The following is a 23,407-nucleotide window of genomic DNA, read 5'->3' as shown; positions in this document are numbered from 1 at the left end:
GTCCATTTATCTGAGCTAACTTTAACCTCTATCGCCTACTTTGTTCCTGTCTGGCTTTCTGGCTTTGCTTCAGTGTAATGATTAATGGATTAACAGGCCATTTGGCTGCAGTGTTGAGCTATGTCTTCCTCTTTGTCCCATCCTTTTTTTCTGTTTGTCTCAAATACATCATTCTGTATATTTTTTCTCATTTCCGTTAGACGCTAGTCCTCCTTTTTTAAATATGTTTTGTCTCAATTGCTTTGTTTTACCATGACAATAAGCTAAACTACTAATGTTTCAGTCAAGCCTCTTGAGCTTAAAGTTAAACTTACCCCAATGACACACCTAACAGCTAAAGTATATCTACATCATCATCTCAGGAAAAGGCTGATTCCTGTCACTCTTTCAAGTTGATTGCCATATTAATAATTATATTTTACAGTGAGTGTAACAGACTAGAAAAGCAGAGCAGTGATTTTAAAAGGTTACAAAAGGAGTACATCTTCCAGAAATTTTTCCGTGTGTTAAGATCAATTCATTCGAACCTGTGTGACGGTTTATAAGCTTCTAACACTAAATTCAGGTTTGTTTATGTAAGCTTTCAATGATTTCTTGCTTGTTTATGTTGAAATCAGAGGTGGTTTGCAGGTTATCTTGAGCAGTCAGTACATAATCACTGATTAGTCTTAATTCTGTGACTTTAAAGTTTTTCCAGAAAGCAATTTGCAAATGTGAATTAAAGATTGTCTTCCTTTTTCCCCCCCTGCAACTCTGCCAGCCTGTTTGAAGTGTTTCTTTTCGGCAGGCAGTCAAATACGCTGTGTTGATAACCGTCCAGTAATCAGCCGCACTGATACAGAGGTCCAACCTGGCTCCCACTAAAAAAGAAACTCCTGTTTCTCTTTCATCCTTTTCTTCTTTTCAGATCAGGAAAAGACCTTCAGTAATCAGGTCTGAAAACGAACCACATGTGGTCGCACGGCAGATGCAGTATTTTTATTATTATCTATTTTTTCCTGCAGGCAATGTGAAAAGAGGAGCGAGAAGAGATGTGTCCATATAACTGTATATATATATATATATATATATGTGTGTGTACTTGTGTTCTACAGCAAAAAGTTTCCCAAACTGTCTTCAGATAGTTCGCTGTTCACCTCACATTAAAACATTAAAATTACTCAACACACAAACACTGTGTTGTTTCTGGGACACAGAAGTTTCACTGAGGTTAGCCATGAATTAAACTGATCGGAAATGCGTCCTCAGAGCAGTCATTTGGTAATAAGTCAGCTCCTAAATTCTTCAACTTCTTGAAAGTTTACCAACTCATTTTATTAATTCCGGCGTGTGCAGCATGACATCAGATCATGTTTGCAAATATAATTGACTGAGTTCTTTATTGAAACCATGTGAGTTACTGTAAGCTGCACTGTTAAACGATGCACTCGCTGCTCTTTCACTTTGAGCAGCTGATTTTCCTCTTGCTGCTGTCACCATCACCAATTGCAGAGCTCTAAAGCTTATGACTGATTCTCTATCTAATTCTTACTGGTTGTGTATTCACACGTATAATACATTTACATACACATACATTTTGACTTCAGGGAGCATTACACTGATTATTCTTGCCTCATTCTTAACTGCCACTTGCCAAACCTTAATCACTCATCTAAACCTAACCCTAAATGATCCATGTCCCAGGTTTTTTATTTTTGTTCCTAAAAGGAATGCAAGTCTCTTTAACCATGCAAATACATTTATATCCCAGAAGCATGGGCAATACCAGTAGGTGCAGAAACACCAGTGAGCGTATATTGGTCTCTGTTGGGTGGTTGAATGAGTGTAATTTTAGAGGGTTGTCACAGAGAAAATTTATAGTAAAATGTGTTTAAGTAATGAAAAACACTAAATTCAGGCACCAGGTAAAGAACCTGATCTCAGAAGAGAAAGTGAAATAGCTACATTGGTCCAAATTGCAAAAAGGATCAAAAATTGACCACATTTTCCTTAATCTGTTAAACAGACTGCAGCTTCGATTCATCAGCATGTTGACATCCTTAACTCTCCGTATTGGTTCCCAAGTGATGACGTCCACTTTTCATATCTTGCTTGTATTTACTTGGTAACAAATGCTTATAAAGATAAAAGAAGATGCTTGGAACACCTTGAGAATTGGTTTTCTTCTTTTCTGGTGGTTACCAACATTAATTTAGCAGTGACAATTCAAGGAGATATAGAAACCTCCTATTTGGAGTCTAAAATGTGTTCTTTTCTGAATGATCCACATCTAAAAGTCACATTCTCATGGAATTATACAGGACATACAAAAAAAAGAAAACTGAAACACTTACACTCGTGATCAAAGTCACATCCCCTGTGATCGTTTTTCCCAGGGTTAATATAGCTTTTTATGTATTTAATTTCTTTCATTCATGATCTTGTTTATGCTTTGCAATTTAGTGCCTCCTTAAATCATATTTCTTTCCCATAAGAGCACATACAATTAAACTTCAGAAGGAGAAAAAAGTCTAAGAAGTGAGGTTTGCTCTTTCAGTTATCACAATGATTCATGTCTTTGTGTTACAAATACTAAAGAAGCACAGGATTGTCAGACTCTTACATTGTCAGATCATAAACCATCAGCACTTCAGCCAGCTGGCATTCGAACAAGGTGGTTTAATACAACACAACAGACGTCCAGCGCGTCACAGCAGATCTCAATGAAACACAGTAAAACATACCACTGTGGTTTAAAAAAAAGGCCCATCCTGCTTTCTGCTCACTATAATAATTTCATAATTATTCCCGACAGAGTAGTAAACTCACAGAAAAAAATGAAGAAACAATAACTCAGATATTGCGAAGGGCTTAAAAACACAGATGTGAAGATCAGAACAGACAGCAGAAGTTTTAGAGCTCTTCTGCTCAGTGTCATGCTCAAGGACACTTCTGTTAGAAAAGTTGTTCAGCAGCTGAAGAGATCAAACCTCTTTGGGATCATTAAGTGGTTAAGATCAAATGATTTATGATGTTTTATTTCAGTATTTTTTAGATTAAGTATCTGAATCTTCCTTCAATAAACTGTAAAAAAATTTTTATGGCCGTTGATCTTTCCTCGTGCAATCTTACAAAAACAGTCATAGAAATGTCTCATTGAGCCATTTTTTAAACAACTACAGGTTCCAATATCAAGGTGGTAGGTGTAGACTTTGTCAGGTTGTGGAGACGGACCTAACTGTCACAATCTGTTTGGACAGAACTGCTTTGTACGGTCAGAAACAACCTGGACCCGTCAAAGTACAGGTCTCCCAAGAACTGCAAGCTGCTGGAACACATGCTGTGTCTACAGACACGCCAGTTGCACATCCCCATAAACTGAGAATCTGCTCTCCAAGTAAGGGGCTTCTGCTCCAAAATCAACACTTTCAAGCTTCCCCTTTAGCTGACCACATGGGACAAGAAAAAGGCTGCTTGAGGAAAGATTTATGGCCAGATGAGACAAAGATGGAGGTGTATGGCCTCATTGACCAGTGGTATGTCTGGAGAAGGTGAGGCATTCAAATCCAAGACCACTGCAACATGAACTGTTAAGCATGACGGTGGTAGTTTCATGCTGGGTGTGTTTGCTGTGAGTGCAACTGGCAGACTGCACAAAGTAGATAAAATGATGAGGAAGAATGGAAGTCTCAACACTCTAAAACATTTGACAGTGAACCTAAACATACATAGAAATGTCTGTTAAATGGATAAACAACATTAAAGCTTTTTGAATAGTTTTCCCACTGTCTTGACCTCAACTCTATCAAAAAGATATGTAGTGTGTTAGAAGTTGCGTCCAGGAATAGTTATCCAACCAGAAATCTGGCAGATGTTTGCAGGTGTCTACCAAAAGCATCTGGGCAAGTGCAGCTGGATTGAGGATATTCAGCAAGTTATGTTGCATTATCATTTTTCATTGGGTGGGTGTACAATAAATCTAAACTTGTGAGCAAATCCTGAAAACTTTCCACAGTGATGACCAGAACAGTAGATTTAAGAGAAAAACAGTAAAACTGACAATATATTGTAAATATGAGTGGAAAATATCCTCTCTTGTGTAATTCACGCAAGTGTTTAATTTGTTGTTCAAGTACCTACTTGGTAGCAGTTCATGTTCAGAGTTTATGATGACATTATCTGTAAAAAGAGCCAAATTTTCTCAGATTCCTATCCTGAAGATATCCTGGACAAATCCTATCAAAATAAAGTGTACACAAGTATGTACGTGCTGTGTTATTGTGTCCAGCTCACACAAGATCAGCAGTAAGATCAAAATTAGCCTCATGCTTTTCTTGTTGTTAGATGCTAATTGGCTATTTGTCATAATCTTCATCTTAAACATGAATGGAAACATAAACCTCATCTGGTAAAACTCAAATCATTTTTGAAGACCAAACTGAGAGAAACCACCTTTAAGGGTGAGTAGTACAAAAACCACAGGAAGTTTCAAAGCCGCAGTGTGAGTGTCTTTAGTTACCAGAGGTGTGTTGACAGTGAGCTCTGTAAGGTCAGAAACCAACTATTCTCCCTCTGACCACATCTGCTCCGTAACTGTGCTTATTGAAATGTCAGAAAAAGTTTTTGCAACAGCTAATAAGCGACTCTGAAACGTGCTAATGCCTGAATAATGATATAGTTTCAGTCACTTAATACATATTTTACAGAAACATACATACACATGTGAAGTAATATCAGAAGCCAGGCTTCTTTAGACTTCTAAAGACTGTTTAAGCAAACATACTGTGTCCCTTCAGCTCATCTCCATACCAGGCTGTATATACTGTACAGGACTGCAGATAAAGCAGAAGTTGCTGGTCCTCCACCAGCAGCTCTGATACTATCTTTGTGCGAGCTGAAGCATGTTTTCTCTTGTTTGTTATCCAATCATTTCTTTTTTACTGGGTTCTTTTCCTGTTTTCAGAGGCAATGCAAGCTTTACTGTTACTTCCTCGTTCATCAGTTTTTTATTTGTCCTTGATTCTGAAACTAAGACCATCAAATTAAACAAATTTCTGTACTTTAGAAATGAGTGTCTCAGTTTTACATTCAGTAAAACCGTGCTTCTTCTTTTACTGTTGCTTCATTATCATGTCAGTTAAACTCTGGTTCAAACAACAGTTTTTATGCAAATGATAAATTAGGGGTGTCTGCGTCCTAAAGTGTCTAAAATGGGAGTAGAAACATGGTTCATTCATGTGCATATAGTTTCACCATGACTGAGTTTTAGAAAAGATAACAATATGTATGCACAGCTTTATAAATCACACAAAAAGAAAGAGTATGCATGCTTCTGTTTTTCTGTGTGCATGCATTTAGTCTCAGGTCTAAACTGCCTCTTTAGCTCAAACTACGAAAATAAAAAGTCATCCAAAATTATTCTAAACGTAGAAGAGCCACCAGAACTTTCACTTCTACCGCAGGGGGTTCTGCTTTCCCTCTTCATCATTAAAGACCATCTGAGCTTTCTAGTTTACACTGTATTGCACTTTAAACTTTGTATTTAAAATCTTGTTGTGGTTGAATAAGAGCAGAATTGTAAGCAGTTGTGTCAGCAGACGTAAGGAGGCTGACTGGTAGATAATGGCTGTCATTATGCTGTTATTAGTGCTGTCAGGGCTGTTTGATGTATAGCTGTGAAGGATGATGGAGCACATAGCAGTAGTTCACAAACCAGGTGTTTCTGCTCTATTGACAAGGGGCCTGGAACATTTTAGGAATTTCTATCCTGGAGCTGTCTTACTTTTGACCACATTTTGATTCAGAAAACTCTTTTAACTCCACAAACTTGTCATAAAATGCTCACTGCAACATGATGAATACCACCTGTTCATGAGCTGCCAGCAAGGAGGCGCACTCTTGTGAAATTTCATTATTAACACAATAAACGTTCATTTTCTGTTCGGGTCTACGGGTGAGTTTAAGTGTTACAAAACAGGAAAATAAGACAACTGCAAAACTTATGGTGCTGATGTTCTCTGGTAGTAAATTGTGCCAAAAGTCTAGACCACACATGAATTCAAGTTTACCTCATTTCAAATTTGAGAAAATTTGTGAATGCAACAAGTTGCCTCTTAGTGGTTCTTGGTGTTTTTAGCTGTTTATCAGCAGAGGAACTTCACCTCAAGCTGACAGAGAAACATTTTTAAAGTTTTAGGGCAAACATGTTCACCAACATTTGCTGACTCAAACTTTAATGACACAGAGCACAGAGACATGTTCACGTTCTTACGCAGCTGGTATCTGCTGACTTCATGCCAGTATTAACACTGAACCACAGAATAAATGTCTTTTATTCAAAACATTGATTTTTATTTTGTCTGTCTCAGAGTTATGTGTCCTTACAGAGCATTTTGTATCCTGGTGTTGGGAAATAGTGTAGTTATAACATGTAAAGTTATGTCTGGATTTACTACCATGTATCCTTTTATTATTTTTCATGTCCTTTAACGTTATGCACAGTGACAGGATGACACTCTGCCCTGTACATTTAGCCTGTTTTTCACTTTTTGGCATGCCGCACAATGACACACAAAGGATAAAAATGCATGCAAATAATGTGAAAGAAGTGGCATGCTTTGTATATGCAAAGCTACGAGATCACACCAGTCATTGATTAAGCTTTCCATTTATCAACGAAATCTGAAGCAAACATTTGAAATGTTACTTTAGAGAAAATGAGCATCAGGCGTATTTCCACTACTGGTTTAGAATAAACTACCGTAAACTGCACATTATCAGTATCATCAGAAGGTAGCTATAAGTATTGGCCACTAACCGAATGCAAAACTTTATAACAAGTCACAAACAAAACAAATTGTATGTGAGAGAAAATGGAAAGAGGTCTTACATCATCATTCATGTTATCAGTCGAGTAGGCAACGTGTTTCACACTGCTCTAATGCAATCCATCAACCTTTTTCCTTTTCTAATTCACACTTTAAAAAACATTAATGGAAACCTTTACTATTGTCACATGACTTCAGGCTTTCAGTTTCTGTTTTTTTTTTTGTATATTCTTATAATTCCTGACTTCAAATACGATGTTAGATACGACGTCAAAATACGTTGTGTTTTAAATTTCTGGATCTCTCAGTGAACATCTATATAATACCATTGTTAAACATCCCCTGAACGTTTTTCTTCTGTTCTCTTCTCTTTTTTTGTCTTTTGTGCAAAACTTTTAACATAAAAAGTAATTTCTCCTCACTGAAAGGCAAGAGTTGATGTTTTGTTGTAACCACATAAAACTCAGTGTCCACTGCAGTTAAACTGTAATTTACTAGCTGTGTTTTTTTTCACTCTTCTTATTTATAAGCATCATAAACAGGCTTGTAACTTAGCTCATAATGAGGCAAACATTGAGTCTTTTAAATTTATGGCTTCTCTCATAATAAAATTTTACATTTCCCAAAATATTTTCAACTTGACCTGAAACCTTTAGTTTATTTTTTTCAGTGTTTTTTCCTCTTGTGTTTTGAGTTTTAAAGAATTTTCTCCATCTTATCCTGTCAGACTTTCTAAGCTTACTGCTGTCTTTCTTTTCTTCTTTGTCTCCCCACAGAGGGTTATCATCAACACAACCTTTGACCACATCAAAGCATTGTATTGCAGCAGCGGTAGTTGATAGCCAGGCTGTGATCAAACCACAGTGGCTTTCCTGTTTCTCTCACTCAGTCTCTTAGGCACGGGTCCATTTGAAGTCAGTCATTTGGCAGAAAACTAAACAAGCCCCCTGTTAACTACCTCACTTTCTGCTGTTTACAGACCGTCTCTCTTGAAAACCACAAACTGCTGCAGAGGCCACAGTGCCCCATGAAACCAAACTGTGACTGAGTGAGTGGTAAAACCTGAGGCAAACACATTTGCACGTTAGTGCTGCTACTACAGAAATACCCTCTTAATTACTTTACTTATATAGGAATTTATTATAAATATGAAACCAAAAGAAGCTGTCGATACCATTTCAAATTAAAACAACTTAATAGTATGTACTGGCCAACTTATCAATCTACATTCATCATGAAGATTAGCTTATTGGCTAATATTGCAGAAGATGCCTGTTATAAAAATCCTGGGCATTGTTTTGTTTACTCTCCTGAAGAAGCTTTAAGTTTGAAAGATCTTATTCAATTTCTTTTTTTTTTGTTACTCTTGCAGCCTAAAGTCAGGGTAAACCAGCCTCACAAACACCACAGTCATCTCCTCTGCAGTTTTGACCTGACCAAAGTTATGACCTCGCCTTGAAAATTTGATTTGTGATTTCCTGAGCCCTGAGAAAGAACATTTGCCACCAGTGACCACATGAGAAACACAAATACTGAGAAGAATTCGAACAAATGGAGTGAATGCCGTGCCTCAGTTAAGGGGGTTGGGGATTGCTGTGCTGCGCCATCACTGAGACACAAGACAGCTGTGGATCTGTTGCAGACTCGGCTCAGAGTAATTTTCCTGTTATTTACAAATTCCTACTTTTGTTTGCTGTCAACAGACAGAGTTTGCTATGAATAGCACACGGGCTTTGTGAGCTTTGTGTACTGTACATTTCTCTTTCTCGACATATGAAATATCTCATGCATTCTTTATTTCTCAGACATCACTGTCCATGCTCAGACAAAAGCACCAGTATATCTTTTTTGTATTTTTTTTTTTTGTAGAAATCATTGCTAAAATGAGCTTATCTTTGTTCACCCACTGTCTTACCATCTACGCTTTATAAATGTGTAGCTTTTTAAAGCAACTGTGTCTGCCAAAATTTGAGAGTTGCCATGAACAAACTCTTTTGAGCTGTCAGATTGCAATTTAATTGTCACCTTTTAAAAAAATGAGCAGATGGACTAAAGGTTATAATAACACAGTAGTTGCTTATAAAGACTTGATAGGCAGCTGAATTAATTACCCTCTACCTCACATCTGGAATTATTTTATCTTCTACAGGGATGATGACAGTTTTCTAGGCCTGTTTCAATTATTTTCATTTACTGTTGTAATGCTATTCTTACGTTATAATTGTGGCTAGGCTTCAACTGTAAAGAAGCTTGACTTCTGACTGGAAAAATACAAAAAAACAAGGATTTCATTGCCTTGCGTGAACAGTAACAAAAGACACTGAGACACATCAGGCTTTTCTGTCATCTCTGTGGAGATTTATGTTTGTTAGATGTTACTTTTTAACAGAAAGGAAGAGAAATCTTTTTTAAACTAAAACAAAAGGTTAAAGAAAAACGAGGTAACAGCATTACCTTTCATCTGAATTGCATTAAAGGTGTAGTTGGTAGCAAACATGAGCTGATGCTCTGAAAGAGAGAGGCTGATTATCGAATTGTCAGCTGACCCTGACTGAATTTCAAAGGTGAAAGGTCACCTTCTGTCTCCTGTCAGGATGCTGCAGACCTCAGCTCTGGATCTGACCCACGTCTCCTCTGAGATTTAACTGTGTGGGTGGTAATCACACCCCAACTCACCCACATGCTTGCATGCAGGCACATATATACGCAACACCCTAACATATACACACATGCATGCTCACACATGGCTTGTTAAAAGTGCTGGCAAAATCTCAATGGGCTAATCCGGTGAAGCACTCTGACAGATTAACATCTTTCCAGAGAGTAGTTCAATCCCTCCTTCTGCTACTACAATAAAGAAATCAACTGTGGTTGGCAGAAGGAATAATGAGAATGGTACACACTCCATTAACACTGGAATGTATCTAAGCTGTGTAATGTTCAAATGTAATCTGAGGAGATTTGCATCAAACTGTTACAATGAAGAAATCTGGCTTGAGGACGGGTTTCATTTCCTCAAGTTGCACAGGTGAGCACTTTGATCCTGGCAGTGTTTAGGAGTGAAACAGAACAGCAACAACATCCAAGAAAAAAGGTGCATTCGCTTTCATTAAAAATCCTCAAAACTCAAGGAAAAATTAAGACTAACATAGTCTTGTTTAACCCCTGCCTTTACAATCATTAGCTATTTAGTCACTAGCTAAAGGAATAAAGTATAATAATAATATTTTTTCTTCTTAGTTTTCTTACATTTACTTGACTGTAACTCTAAAGCTGGATTTGTAGTTTTCTTTGAAGAGGTGACATCATACGTACACCAGTCATGAGAACAGGCTCTACCCACCTGCACATGTGGACAAGTGTAGCAATGTCAACATCACAAATGTTTGTGACTGGTCACTTACGATGCACAACTACAGACTCGTTCACTGCTGTGACTCATCTGCAATTTGTCAAACAATTCAGTTCAATTCAATTAAACAACAATTACATGGCATTAGGCTCGTCTTCAGTAATGATATGAATATATTACGCTACCTGAATCTAACTCAAATTAAAGAATAGAGACCATTGCTCTGTATTACAAAGACTAGAATACCGTCAGAGATTATATTTAACCCTTTCATGCACGATGCCAACTGGATAGGACGGAAATCTTTTTTTTTTTATCATAATAAATGTTTGTTTTTTTTGTCAAAGTTGCACATAGGCCACTAAAGTGGATGTTAAAGCATCACATTTTCTGTTTCTGTTCCTCAGATGCACAATGTCCATTCCATGTGACATTTCAGTAACTCCTTAAATAATTAGTGTAAAAAAAAAATAATAATAATTTGTTCTTTTTATGCCTAAAGATAAATAAAAACACTTGGGGAACAAAATCCTGACTGAGGCTTTCATAATTCATGCATGAAAGGGTTAAGTCACCATACAGACTTACAATAAACATTTCTAAATCCCTAGCAAGTCCAGGGATCTCTCTATGTCCACGGAACAGTACATGGGTGTTTCACAATAATAATCAAGCTTATCTACCTCAGACTTTGTGGGAATTGTAGAGCTAAGTTTGAAGGAATTTGGACTGGTGGCTCACATACTTAAGCTAAATTATACCTTTCACATTGCCTAATTGCCTGCACGTTGTTTAATTATAGCAGCACCACACACTACCACAAGTAAATTGGCAACCTGAGGTAAACACTGCAGCGTAATGTGGACACAGTCCTGAAATGTCTTGGACCAACTACAACTCACACATATTCCACATAAGGAATAATGACACACAGACAGAGCATGCACCCGGCTACAGGTGCACCAAGATTCATCTTAATTCAGAACAACTACATACCAGACAAAGAAGAAGAGGGGTAGAAGATCATGGATGCTTGTTTGAAGTACACTTTGCAGGTGAATTATTTTTCTACAGTGCAGATTACATGCCCACCCACAGGAGGTGTCATATACCTGACCCAAAAGAGAGTATAGACGCAGCCGCTTAGAAGTGCCTACCCCAGGCAGGAGTCAGGCAATTGCTTGACAATTTCCAGCCAGTGAGAGTCTGCCACATCACAGCCACTGACCTGACAAGGAATCAACTAGAAGGTGAATGGCCCGTGTATGAAGCCACTGGCCTTTCTGTGTACATGACCATGCACACGTCTACAGAGTCCCAAGTGGTTTGCACACATAGATGTAGAAACCATGTGCCCTGCTTTCGGCATGTTAGGGGTATTAGAAAAGGATCTGTCTTGTGCTGAGGGTTGGCAGTACCTGACAATGGTTCTGAGAGGAGGAAAAGCGGAAGTGTGTATGACTATAAGTTTAAATGGCTAGCTTCAGTTGTGGAGGTCAAGAATAAGTGACATTAATCTATTTCAGGCAACCAAGGGTAACTAGTGGTGATGGACCCTACTGTAGAGGTTTCACTGTGGCAAAAATGCAAGAAGGGGACAGAGGACTGTTGAGGCGAGAAATAACAGTGGCCTGTACAAAAAGTTGGGTCATATGTAAGAATTGTGTTTAGAAGTACATCAGTTTTATATCCACTCCAAAAGGTTTACACGCTTTAGTGTTAACATCACAATGTACAGTGTTGCATAACTTCTTCTCTTGCTCTGTCTGAAACATCTTAGCTCCTTTTTTCTCTTGTGGTTTTGGACCGTTGATTATAACAGCAATTTTCATTTGGGCAGTTTACAGCACAATTATCCAATTTTCATTTGACTATCATTAATATTTTAACTCAGAAAGGGTGCTCCAGAATCAGTCCAAAAAGCATCCACATTAAGTCGCACTGGTTTCAAATTTGGAAATGTGAGTTTTGATAACTTGGGGAAGTTGTAGAGTTTCCTTTTCATGACATAATTCACTATTACTTGAAGCTACGACAGGTGCAGCCAACATATGCAACAAGCTGAATGCATGTGCTGCTAACCCAGCATTCCTTTGGTAAGAGTTATGATTTTGAAACATGAGCATTATTCACACAACTGCTCTCATCTGTAACATTTAAACGACAAATGATGATGAATGGGCACTCCTTCCTTTCAAAAATGTTTTCTTTTGTTAATCTCATTTAATGTATCAGCATCACCTGTTGCACCTAAATCACTTCAATCTGCACATCAGCAGGAGTCTGACTGAAGGTTTAAACTGTCAGGGGACGCGAGGGGTGCAAAAAGGATCCAGGAATATGCTGCGTGGTCTATATATAGTCTGTAAAGACTTCTGCGTTACCTCATCTCATTTCTATCTTTGATCACCACTGCTGCACACAATTTATATGAATGTCAGAGGATTTGCCAGTTTGAAAACTGTAAGCAAAGAAGCAAAGACTAATGACAGCCAACTGAACAATGAGTTTTTCCACATGGGTGACCGAGGAGTTTAGGCTGACAGAGCTAGCAGAGTGCTGTCGAGCATCATGGAAATTGTTGGCTTTCTTTACATGAGGACAAGCAAAAAGTGCATCAACTTGGAATATATGCCAATAGATTAATATAATGTACTTGCACACTACCAGAAGGAAACTTTGCTTTTTCAAATTTTTTTGTTTTTTTTAACAAAAATACTGGTAGGTGTCAAATTCTCTGGTGGAAAAAAGCAATTACATCCTTGGTCTCAGACACTAATTTCCCCCTCCTTAGCAGATACAAATTCTTCTCGGTATTTTGCATAATATCTCACCACTTCAATTCCTTCAGTTGCATGTTTGAGGATTTTATCGCAAGTACTAGTTGTTTCAAATCATCCAGAACATTTTAATGACATTCAAATCTGGGCGTTAAAAAGGATTTTCCATAAACCCCTCATTGCTTCTTTCTGAGCCATCGCTTGGTAGATTTGTTTGTGATTTGAAGATTGTTCCCCTGTTGAAGGGTTCAGCTTCAACTTTTTAACAGAGGATCTCACATTGTCTTGTGCTATGTTGCTCACATAGCACAATTTGACCCATGCACTTTGACACCCAAAGTTGGAAGAGTTACCTGCAGATTCTGTGCAGATATCTTGAACTTCTTGGAGATTGTTTTCACATCAAATGCTCTGTTCTTTTATCTATCACTTCAAATCTAATCTTTAAATCCTATTCAAGACTTCCAGACATCCAAAGCATTTTTAAGACATCTGAGAGCCTTTTAGATCTTGGCATGATCACACCACACCCTTCAATAGCAAAGATAATAATTGACCCTTGATGTCAGAGGTTCAGATAAGACGGGGTCCACCTGTCAGTTCCTAAGGAGGCTCTAATCATTGGCACCTAATCTGGAAGCCCTGATTCTAATTTCATGGTTTGTAGAGTGTGATAATTGTTGTAGGAGTGCCCTAATTGTTCTGTGTGACATGTTCAGAACAGCAACATGTTTTTGGTCACATAGTGACGGTCACATAGAGAAGTCAAATTATGAAAATGTCACCTGTTTTGCGTCATTTTCCAGATACTTAAGCTGTGTAAATGCTTCTAAAAACAGACACAGACATCGTTCATGAGATTCAGTCAGATTAAGTGTTTTTGTGTTGGGGATGTGTGGATAGGCGAAACCCTGATCTATGACAACATATTAGGAGATGGACGGCATTTGTGCCTTCCCTTTTGTATCCAACATGTTTGCAACAGAGCAAAATTGTCCAAATGTGAAAGCGTCATGTTGGTACTGTTAATCTTCTTTCCAGTTTCATCTCTTAACTCTAACACCATTGGTTAATCTGACTTTGCACTGGAGCCTATGTCACACAGGGCTCCTTGTTTTATTCTTGATCCTCAAGTTCCTGCCTGCGGCAGCGCTAAAGCTGCCTGCTTCAACATCTGTGTTGGGTCCCACTGAACTCATGGCTTCTCAATCCCACTGTGGTCCTCTTTTGTGTTGGATTATTGTCAATATCATTACACGTACAAGTGTCCAGAAGATATATCCCTACACTCCTCCTGTGACACTACAGCAGGTCAAAGTTTTAACTTAATTTAGTCAACTATCTCAACATCGTGCAACAACGTTGTGCCACTGACTTCTCATTTACAGTCACTTTGACATTTTCAATGTCAAGACAAAAAATAATCACATTCCAGCCAGCCTTTGCTGTAGCTACATGGCACTTAGTCTAACCAGGAGCTGGTTCCATGTTAAAACACTGTTTACTGCAAATAAACTGTCACAGTGACTCATATTGTTTCCGCAAATTCCTCCATGCACATACAAACTTTCATCTTGTGATCTGTTTAACACAAATGAGCAAGCAGGCAATATCCATGAGCCAGCCACAGAAAACCAATGAAGATGAATGAGTTTATGCTCTTTTCCCATTCCTTGCCATCTTGCCCTTAAAATTATTTCAACAATACTAGTTCTATAAAGTTCTGAGCAATGGATTTGTTATGGGACAAACAGCAGTTTGCCACAATAAAGCCAGCAAAGGATTTTATTGTGTTTCTGCTTCCACCCTGAAAGTATTAAAGCCATTTAAAATATTTATCATATTTACCACAAGGTAACAATGTTTTCAGGGTCAAAATGGAGACAAAAAGTTGCCCCTTCAAATCTATACGGGCTAGCATGGACATTGTGTTTGTATAATGCTAATTTGCAAATATTAGCATAATGGTGAACACTACACATAATCAGTGTCAGACTATTGAGTACAGCCTCAACTATCAGAGTGGCTGTGAATTTGTAGTCTCATCTGGTGAAGTAAGTTGTTTGCAGCTTATGCAATAATACAAAGACATTCTTTGTTGTATTTCCTCTATAACGCATAGACTTGGTAGTTGCAACTGCTGAAACTTCAGGAGTGGTGGGTGTAATAGATAGATGCAATGTTTGCATCATCAGACAACTAAAGTGGAGAGAAACCGTAAAAAAGAAGCACAACGCTAATTCTACACTTAAAAAACAAGCCCAATAAACCTGGGCTGATTGGTCCCACACAGAGGAGTAGAGGCCTCCCAGTGAGATTCATCACTGGCAGGTGAAAAAAACTGGCTGTTGAACAATGTTTCGTGTCTTTCTACAGCCCACACAGAACAACAGTGGGGTTAACCATAATAAAAGTTTGAATTGCTGGAAAACTTGGAAACATGTGTAGTGGGTAATGAATGTGTGATGGCTGAAGAGTTAGACCCGATCTTTAACATGAACTACTTTGCACAGCAACAATTTTTGCAGAAAGTATGTGTGACCATGTGAAATGTTGTACAATGGTTCTTATTACACATTGTGCTTTCAACGCTCCACTGAAACTACAGTTTAGAAAGGACAATAGTTTGTTAGGATAGCAGCAGGGAACACACACACTGCTTTTGTCTTGATTCAAACCAGCTGACACTCATACAGAATCATTTCTTACAACTTTTCTCTCTCTCATATGAATCGCTACACAAGAAATCTGTAATTAATGCAATTTGAAAAAGCTATTTTAGCATCAGCACATACACAGCCACAAATGTAAGTGTGCACACACAGTGTGTGTGAGTGGGTGTGTGTGTGCAGCTGCTCAGGCAACCTCAGACATTTTTATACATATTTCTTGATTTTGTTTCTGGGTGTTCAGCGTCCATCTGTTCAAGAGTTAAAGAGACCAAGAAGGGACATCCTTCAACAGCATGTGCAAAACACACACAGTCATTCTCTCCTGTTCCCTGCAGCCTACAATCAACGTGTTATTTTGATTCCACCATAATGAATGCACTCAATGACCAACCCCCTCTGTCACAAAGGGAAAAGTTTGGAAAACATTTGAGCAGAAATAAAAGTCTCCAACAGAGGTTTACCTTTTTCTCATTTCTGTGGAGGATTCATTAAACTTTTCATCTGTCCTCTGTAAAGATGCAAACTTCAATGCTCTGTGCACACACATTTTTCTTCAACTGTTGGCCAAACATTCTGTGAAGGTTGTGCATTTCAGAGAAGGCAGTTTGTCGCTTACCTTCTGCAACCACAGCGTGTTGTTCTCCATTGTGCTCTCAAGCTGCTGCAGTTTCTGGGCCGACCACTCGCCATCCACAGGAGGTGAGTCTCTCTGCACAACACTCGCCCCACCGCGGGAGCCCTCATATTTTTCGGCTGGTGATGATGATCCTCCGCCCTGACATCCATCCAGCTCTGGCAGAATGAAGGTGTAGCTACACTGACCATGCTGGATGCGGTGAAACCTCCGCCTCTTCTCCGCACCTCCTCCACCGCTGACGCCACCACTTCCTCCTCTCCTCTGGCTTCTTCCAGCTCCTTTACGTTCTGCACTTGCAGCACTGGCTGCATCAGTGACGGCCGAAAAGGTCCAAAGCAGAAGAAGCCCCAGCAACCACCCGCTGAGATTTAAGCCTTTCATGACAGTCTCTTCAACTGTATTAAAGTGTGTGTTCTCAGAGCTGAGAGGGTCAAGAGATGATTGCTTACACTTTGACCCCAATTCACCTTAGGAGAACATCTGTGTAGGGGATGCATGCACAAGTCTCTGCGCTCAGTCAATCCATGAGGTCAGATGCTGCAGTTTCTTCAGGTTGTTCTCTTAGATTTCGACAGGCCAGTTTTCTGTTTAAAACACAGCAGCAGAGAACGCCACCTGTTGCTCTCACACTGAGTTTCCTCCTGTTCCTGCCTTAGTTGTGGTCTCTTCACTTTCCAATCCTGTGTCTTAACTTTGTTCCTTGTGATCACCTTTGCATTGGATGGATGGGTCCATAGGCTTGACATAGGGCAGCTCATTCATGGTTTTGTTGAAATTCTGTCAAGTGGAGGTCCAGGTCCACCCAGGAAAAACTTTGGATGGGGAGAAAACTAAGGAAAAAAGAGCCCCAAAAGGATGTGAAAAGTGATAAATAGACTGAGAAAATCAAATAGATGTTTAGAAGGTCGTAAAAAGCAAACCCTTTTGTAAAAAGGTGAATGGAATGGCGCTTTCTATCTTCAAATATCCAGAAATCTGAAAAGAGAGAAAAATAATTTTTCCTCCCACCCTTCTCTGGTGGCTTAAGCCTCAGAAGTGACTGAAGAGAATTACTTCTGCCTCCTCTTATCTGGGGCTGACTGAGAAAAGGAGGAAGGAGCGAGGTTGAGAAGAGGGGGGGTAAGGGGAGGAGAGAGAAAAGACCAAGAAGAGGAGGGAGGAGTGGAGGGACAGGAGACCTGAGGGAGGTCTATTTGAGTGCCCTCTCTAGTTTGCGAGCTAGGAGAGGGGAAAGTAGAGGGGAATGAGAAGGTGCCAGAGAAAGAAAGAGGGAAGATTAAGGGCTGAAAAAGAGGAGAGAAGGGAAAGTAAAAAGAGGAATAGCCAGATAACAGAAAGAGGGCATAAAAAGAGCCTTAACTGTTGACATGCAGAGAACAGACAGACATTGATAGAAGAAGAAAGAGATCTAAAAAAGGTCTTGTAGTTGCTGTAATCTTCTTGCCTGACTGATATTTCACTTCTGAAGTAAATGCCGATGCCTTGTATGGTCATTTGCACTGAGTTGGCAACTGGAAGCTGGAGTTTGTCCTCTAAATCCAGCTGTGCTCTGAGGCATCGTGGGGGATCAGTGGCCAAAGCAAACCATGCAGTCCACGTATTTCAGGTTAAAAACGGGCTGACTCTCTCTGCTGCAGGATACACCTCCTCACTGTGTCTCCTCTGTCCTGCTGTGCTTCCCTCTACATGGAAATACATATAAAGATTAGTTCCAGAGAGATGGCTCTGTCCCAGGCTTATGAAACACAAGCTCTACATGTGGCGGGACAATGTGAGTTGCCAATTATTGAGTTTATTTGTACAATGATAAACTGTTCTGCAGAAGTTAACTGGCACAAATACAGATAAAATTCTTTGATAAAGGCCACAAGATAAGAGACACACTTACAGATTTGCACAACAAGATAAAATCCCAACATGTATCGAGAGTGACGCCTCAACTTAAAGCGACAACAGGCAGAAGGTTTTTGTGTTGAAGATCGTGTTATTGCACCATCCTCTGCTGGTCACAGAGGACTCAGTGATAAAAGCCTCTTCTCATCATCTCATCTTATTTATTTTGACAAAATGCAGTCTTATTTTCAGCACGACCTGACCTCAGTCTACTGTTACTGCTGCCGCATACATCTTAATTTTTGGCGGTCCCGGGGTCGCTCACTTAATGTTAGCCAATTGGTCCTTTGGGGGAAGCGGAAAGGTTAGACAGTGAGTGGCTTCTGCCCCAACTGGAGATCATTCTCATGGGAACGGGGACGGACAGAGAGCCTGGTGCACAGAACTGAAATACATAGAGCTGATGTTCTTGCACAAGTCCTCTTGTTGTATATTTTCTTAAAGTTTTTTCAAAGGGAGAAAAGTTTGAGAAAAGTTTTGCTGGATGCAAAATCGTAATGTCTCAACGTGTTTACTGCAGAGTTGAACCAGGGAGCAACCAAAAATTAAATCTGTCACCGCAAAAACTGTTGGAGTTCAAGCTCCAACAGCAGTTTTTCCAGGATGTGTCACACATTCAAGCAGAGGGAGGTCACTAGCATCAACCTTAAATACAGCATACACAGACAAAATCACCTAATATGCAAATAATGTAACTGTACTAAGATTAAAGAGATCATCAATAAACCTTTACTGTAGCAGGTATGTTTAGTAACAAACAGTTTGCATGTGCAATGTGATCTCTGAGTCAAGCTTTCACCTACTTGATGACGTACACATAATAAAAGATACAAAAAGATAGAGATAAATAAGAAATATATGTATATATAGTAATACAACACTTATTAACAGATTAATCATTAACCTATACACATGTTGTAATCATAAGTTAAGATTAAAGAGTAATAACTGATTACTTGAAGTAAAAAAATTAAACCTAGTGGAATGCTGAGCCATGGTAATTACAGAAATGCTTATAACTGCATAGCAATGTCTCTAAAGGAAACAGCTAAATGGAAACTGACAAACAATAGCGTGCAAAAGTATATTCCAGAAGGGAGCCAGATAAAAAGAGAGTCAGGGACTCCCAGCGGGATTTGAATTTCCCATGCAGGACACTTACAATGCACGATGAACTTTAGTTTTGGCCTTGGCACAGACAACAGCATTTTCACTACCCCTGTTCTTATACATCTTATGCATAATCACAATGCATGATTTTATCTGTTGTGGTGCTCCCACGCCAGATTTTCTCACAGCTGGTGGTTTGTTTTCTTAGTATATTGTCTTAAATTCATTCATTTGGAGCTTCCAACATGCTGAACATTCTTCCATCTGCTGCTGAAGTTGTTCTAACGTTATCATAAGATTGAGGTAGATGTCAATGGACCACTATTGTTCTACCAGCTGCAACTCAATATTTCACGCACTGATTGAAACACTTTACAAGAGTTGAGAGGAAGACTAAATAGTGAGCTTAATATCATACATTGTTATGGATAGGATTAAGATTAAGATCAGATTTATTGTCATACATACACACAAAATTTGTCTTTCGCTTTTAACCCATCCAGGTTGGCACCTGTTGACACACACATGCACATACACAGGGTTTGCTTTCATCATCTTGCACTCGGACCTGGTGCTGTAATTTCAGTTCCTAATCAGCTGAAACCCCAATTCCAAAAAACTTGAATGCTATCTAAAATGCACATGTAAATAAACATAAATAAATCTAATACATCAATATTTTATTCACGGTGGAACATAATATGTCTCACTTTCAAAAATATTTGAAAGTGAGACATTTCACTATTTCATGAAACATTTTCGGTCATCTTGAATTTAATGGCAGCAACATGTCTCAAAAAAGTTGACAAAGTGGCAACAAAAGGCTGGAAAAGTTAGTGGTACTTAAAAAAGGAAACAGTTGGACCAGCATGTTGCAACTAATTAGGTCATCTGACGATAGGAAATTTCAGAATCTTGTTCCACAACGTAAAATTTCAAAGACTGAATATTTCGTCATCTACTTTGTAATGTCAAAAAAAAAATTCAGATAATCTAAAGACATTTAGGGACATAGCCAAAACTAATTCTTGATGCCTATGATTTTCTGGGCTTCAGGCAGCACTGCATTAAAAAAAGTCACTGCACTGGCTCAGGAACACTTCCAGAAATCATTGGCTTTGGACACAGTTTGCATAACATCCACAAATGCAGGATAGAGCTCTATCATGCAAAGAAGAAGCCGTATGTGCAGAGAAGCACAGCCATCTTCTCTGGGCCAAAGCTCACTTTAAATTAACTGAGGCAACGTAGAAAACTGTTCTGTGGTGGAACAACTGAATATGGAAATTCTTTGGAAGGTGCGTCTTCCGGGCAGAAGAAGAGGGGGTCCAAGCAGCTTGTTTATCGGTGCTCAGTTCAAAGCCTGAATTTCTGATGGTAGATATTGAGGATGGAGGTAAGGAATAGAACGGAGATAAAGGCAGAGAAGGTTTGAACCATTTCTTCCCTTGATCGTCACGAGAAATGTCAAATCACTGACAGATAAACTGGAAGAGCTTGGAGTCCAGACGAGAATGCAGCAGCAATAACAGGAAGGTAATATTTGTTTCACCAAGACTTGGCTGGAGGCACAACTCCTCTCTACACAGATTTCAGACTCTACAGCAAACAGAAACTGTAGACAGAGGTAACAATAAAAGAGGAGGGATTGCAGTGCTTGTTAACAACAGATGGTGTAATCTTTGGCATGTCACTGAGAAGGAGTGTCTATGTGAGCTTATTCTCTGTCCCATTGTGTGGGACTGATGTCCGGGGTCCAGTCACACAGTAAACTAGCCTAATGATCACAGAGTCATGATCACCAGAAACAGCCTGTAGGATCCAGTGTAATGCCATTACTTCATGTTGTCGTCGTGACATGCCTTTCCTCTGGGAGGAGAGCAATTTGCAGCCTTGAGAGCACTGATAATAAAGGCCACTAAAACTCACAGCAGGAAAGGCTATAATCAGCTTGTTTTAGTGAGTTTGCCCACATTTTAAAAAAAGAAAAACTGTTCAAAATCTCTACTTTTGGTGTAAAAATAAAAGTAATGGAGACACCACACAAAGGAAAAAGAATGAGAACAAGTTAGAAAAATAACTATATTTGAATAATATGCAATATCCAGAAGTCATGACGGCAACTGTATGTAAACCATTAAAAAAAATGTCTTCAATTAAGGTAACAGTTGTGGAGTAAAAACACATTTATATATTTAACTCAAACCAAGCAGTGAGTGACATTGTCTAAACCCAACCAGAAACTGTCAAAACTCGTTAGCCTAATAGCATAATTACCTAAGTCATTTTTCCCTATGTCCTCAGCCTATCAGAGCACATTTTAGAGTCCAAAATCACTATCTTCCCTAAGGAAGATCTCTTTGACTTCGGCATTTTTGACAGTACACACAAAGATTTTCCAAAAACATTCAAATATGACTGAGGCAATTATGCTATTAGGCTAGCGAAATGTTTTCATAAAGTGCTGTTTTGTTATTAATTAAACATAACTCAGAAGTTAAAAAGACAATTGGTCTTGAACACAAGTCATTAATGTATAAATGGTTAAAAGGGTTGCGTATTACTGTGATGTACAACCCCCTTCCTACTGCTTGGCTACTTAAAGAAATGACATCTGCATCTGTGGAAACACTTTACCTTACTTACAGGATACAGAATTAAAGGTTGTATTTGTTTAGCAAACAACCGATATAGTTTGGAGAGCTTTCCACCTTGACAAAGCAGCTAAATTCTCCCTCATCTGGTGTTGTTTTCTTGTTTCCTCAGTCCGACTGTACAGTTTCAACACAAATTGTCCCACTGCAATGGGATGTAATGATAAAGATAAATTCCAGTATTGCAGGAGCATGCTTTAATCATGTAATGATTTATGATGTGTTCTTGACTGTCATAAATACTTAATCCCACAGTTGTGATCTTTACAGATATATTCAAGTTTACATCCATTTTAGGATGCCTGATAAGATGAAAACTAAATGTTCTGGAATATATCTGTCCTCTTCAGCTCTGGGTCTTGGTGATTTCTTTACTTTATTCTGTCCAGGCTGATATCGGGAGTAACAGAGGGCATATGAGTCACGAACCAGCCCTTTCACCTTCCCTCTGTGGGAACGGACGGGCGGATGAGGATGTGTTTTTTATTCCAGGATTTAATTTCAGCTATGTCTCTTTTTTAGTCCCTCTCTAAACTTTATGTTTGTCTTTTTTGTCCATCTGGCTTCTTTCTTTTTTCTCCTCTCTTGCTGTTGGGCATACTTAGCACATGGTTGTTGGGTAGTTTAGTCATCTGATGAAAGTTTTTAAATATACAGCTCTTGTTTCTGTGACTAAATGCTTCATATTGTGAAAAAAAAACGTACTGGTGATGAGTGGGGAGAGCTGACTGAGCCAAAATCCGAGCATTTATATTTGTAATCCATACTGAGAAAATGTTATAATGATGTTTGCATTCCATGTGAGAAAAGACAGATTGGATTTTTTCTACTTGATTTTTGATTTAATAGTTTTATTTCTCTTCCGCTGACAATATAAATTAAAATAGGATCACTTCAGATGAAGAGGTAAAGAGGTGCTGAGAGACAGAGGATGTGAAGAAAGATAAACCGAATTGAAAAAAAATGAGGAGACAAAAGATTTAATGATAGACAGATTCAAACAAACAGATGTAGAAAAAGGACAAAAAGATTTACTATCTTGAGGTTTCAGCTCTGACAAAGTTCAAGTTGGACTACAGTCTGCAGAATCAATCATTTCCCTGAAGAGAGGAAAAAGATTCAGTCTGATGTTGTACATTTCATGTTTACGCTTAGGTTTTTTACCGATGACAGCATCGGTATCATTGTGCATGGCAAACCCTGTTATTACATCCCTCCCAGTTGCTACTATTCAGCTCAACCCACATCTACCAGTGGCAGACTAAAAGGGCTTGACATCAAAGAGGGTAACACAACTTCATTTCAGATAAGTTTTACTTCTAAGTCTAGAAGGCAACTTTCTTCCTTAAAAATTAGGCTACTTAAAAAAGTTAGGCTGATTTGTTCCACTGTATGTAATGAGTTTTCTGCCTTACAGTGTTTTAATTCTCAACACAGTGAAGATGTAGCTTTGTGATGAAGTTCTCACAGGACAGCTTAGGCCCCTTTTCTCTGTGTATCTTA

At 38.8% G+C, this 23,407-nt stretch overlaps 2 protein-coding genes across 2 annotated transcripts in view; both read right to left on the bottom strand.

The window, feature by feature from the left end:
- angpt4 (angiopoietin 4) overlaps positions 1-17,268 on the bottom strand; it is a 65,140-nt gene extending 47,872 nt beyond the window's left edge. The window contains exon 1 of the mRNA XM_072381543.1: positions 16,227-17,268. Within this exon, the coding sequence (XP_072237644.1) occupies positions 16,227-16,628 (402 nt within the window). The 5' untranslated portion in view covers positions 16,629-17,268. The remainder of the gene's footprint in view (positions 1-16,226) is intronic.
- Positions 1-23,407, bottom strand: part of dennd6aa (DENN/MADD domain containing 6Aa) — a 271,486-nt gene that overhangs the window by 139,651 nt on the left and 108,428 nt on the right. The window lies entirely within an intron of this gene.

The sequence above is a fragment of the Leuresthes tenuis genome, unplaced genomic scaffold, assembly GCF_036924035.1.
Source record: "Leuresthes tenuis unplaced genomic scaffold, fLeuTen1.0.hap1 SCAF_3, whole genome shotgun sequence".
Lineage (NCBI taxonomy): Eukaryota > Metazoa > Chordata > Actinopteri > Atheriniformes > Atherinopsidae > Leuresthes > Leuresthes tenuis.
The sequence above is the reverse complement of the archived record's forward strand: the minus strand, read 5'-3'. Positions and strand labels throughout refer to the sequence as shown.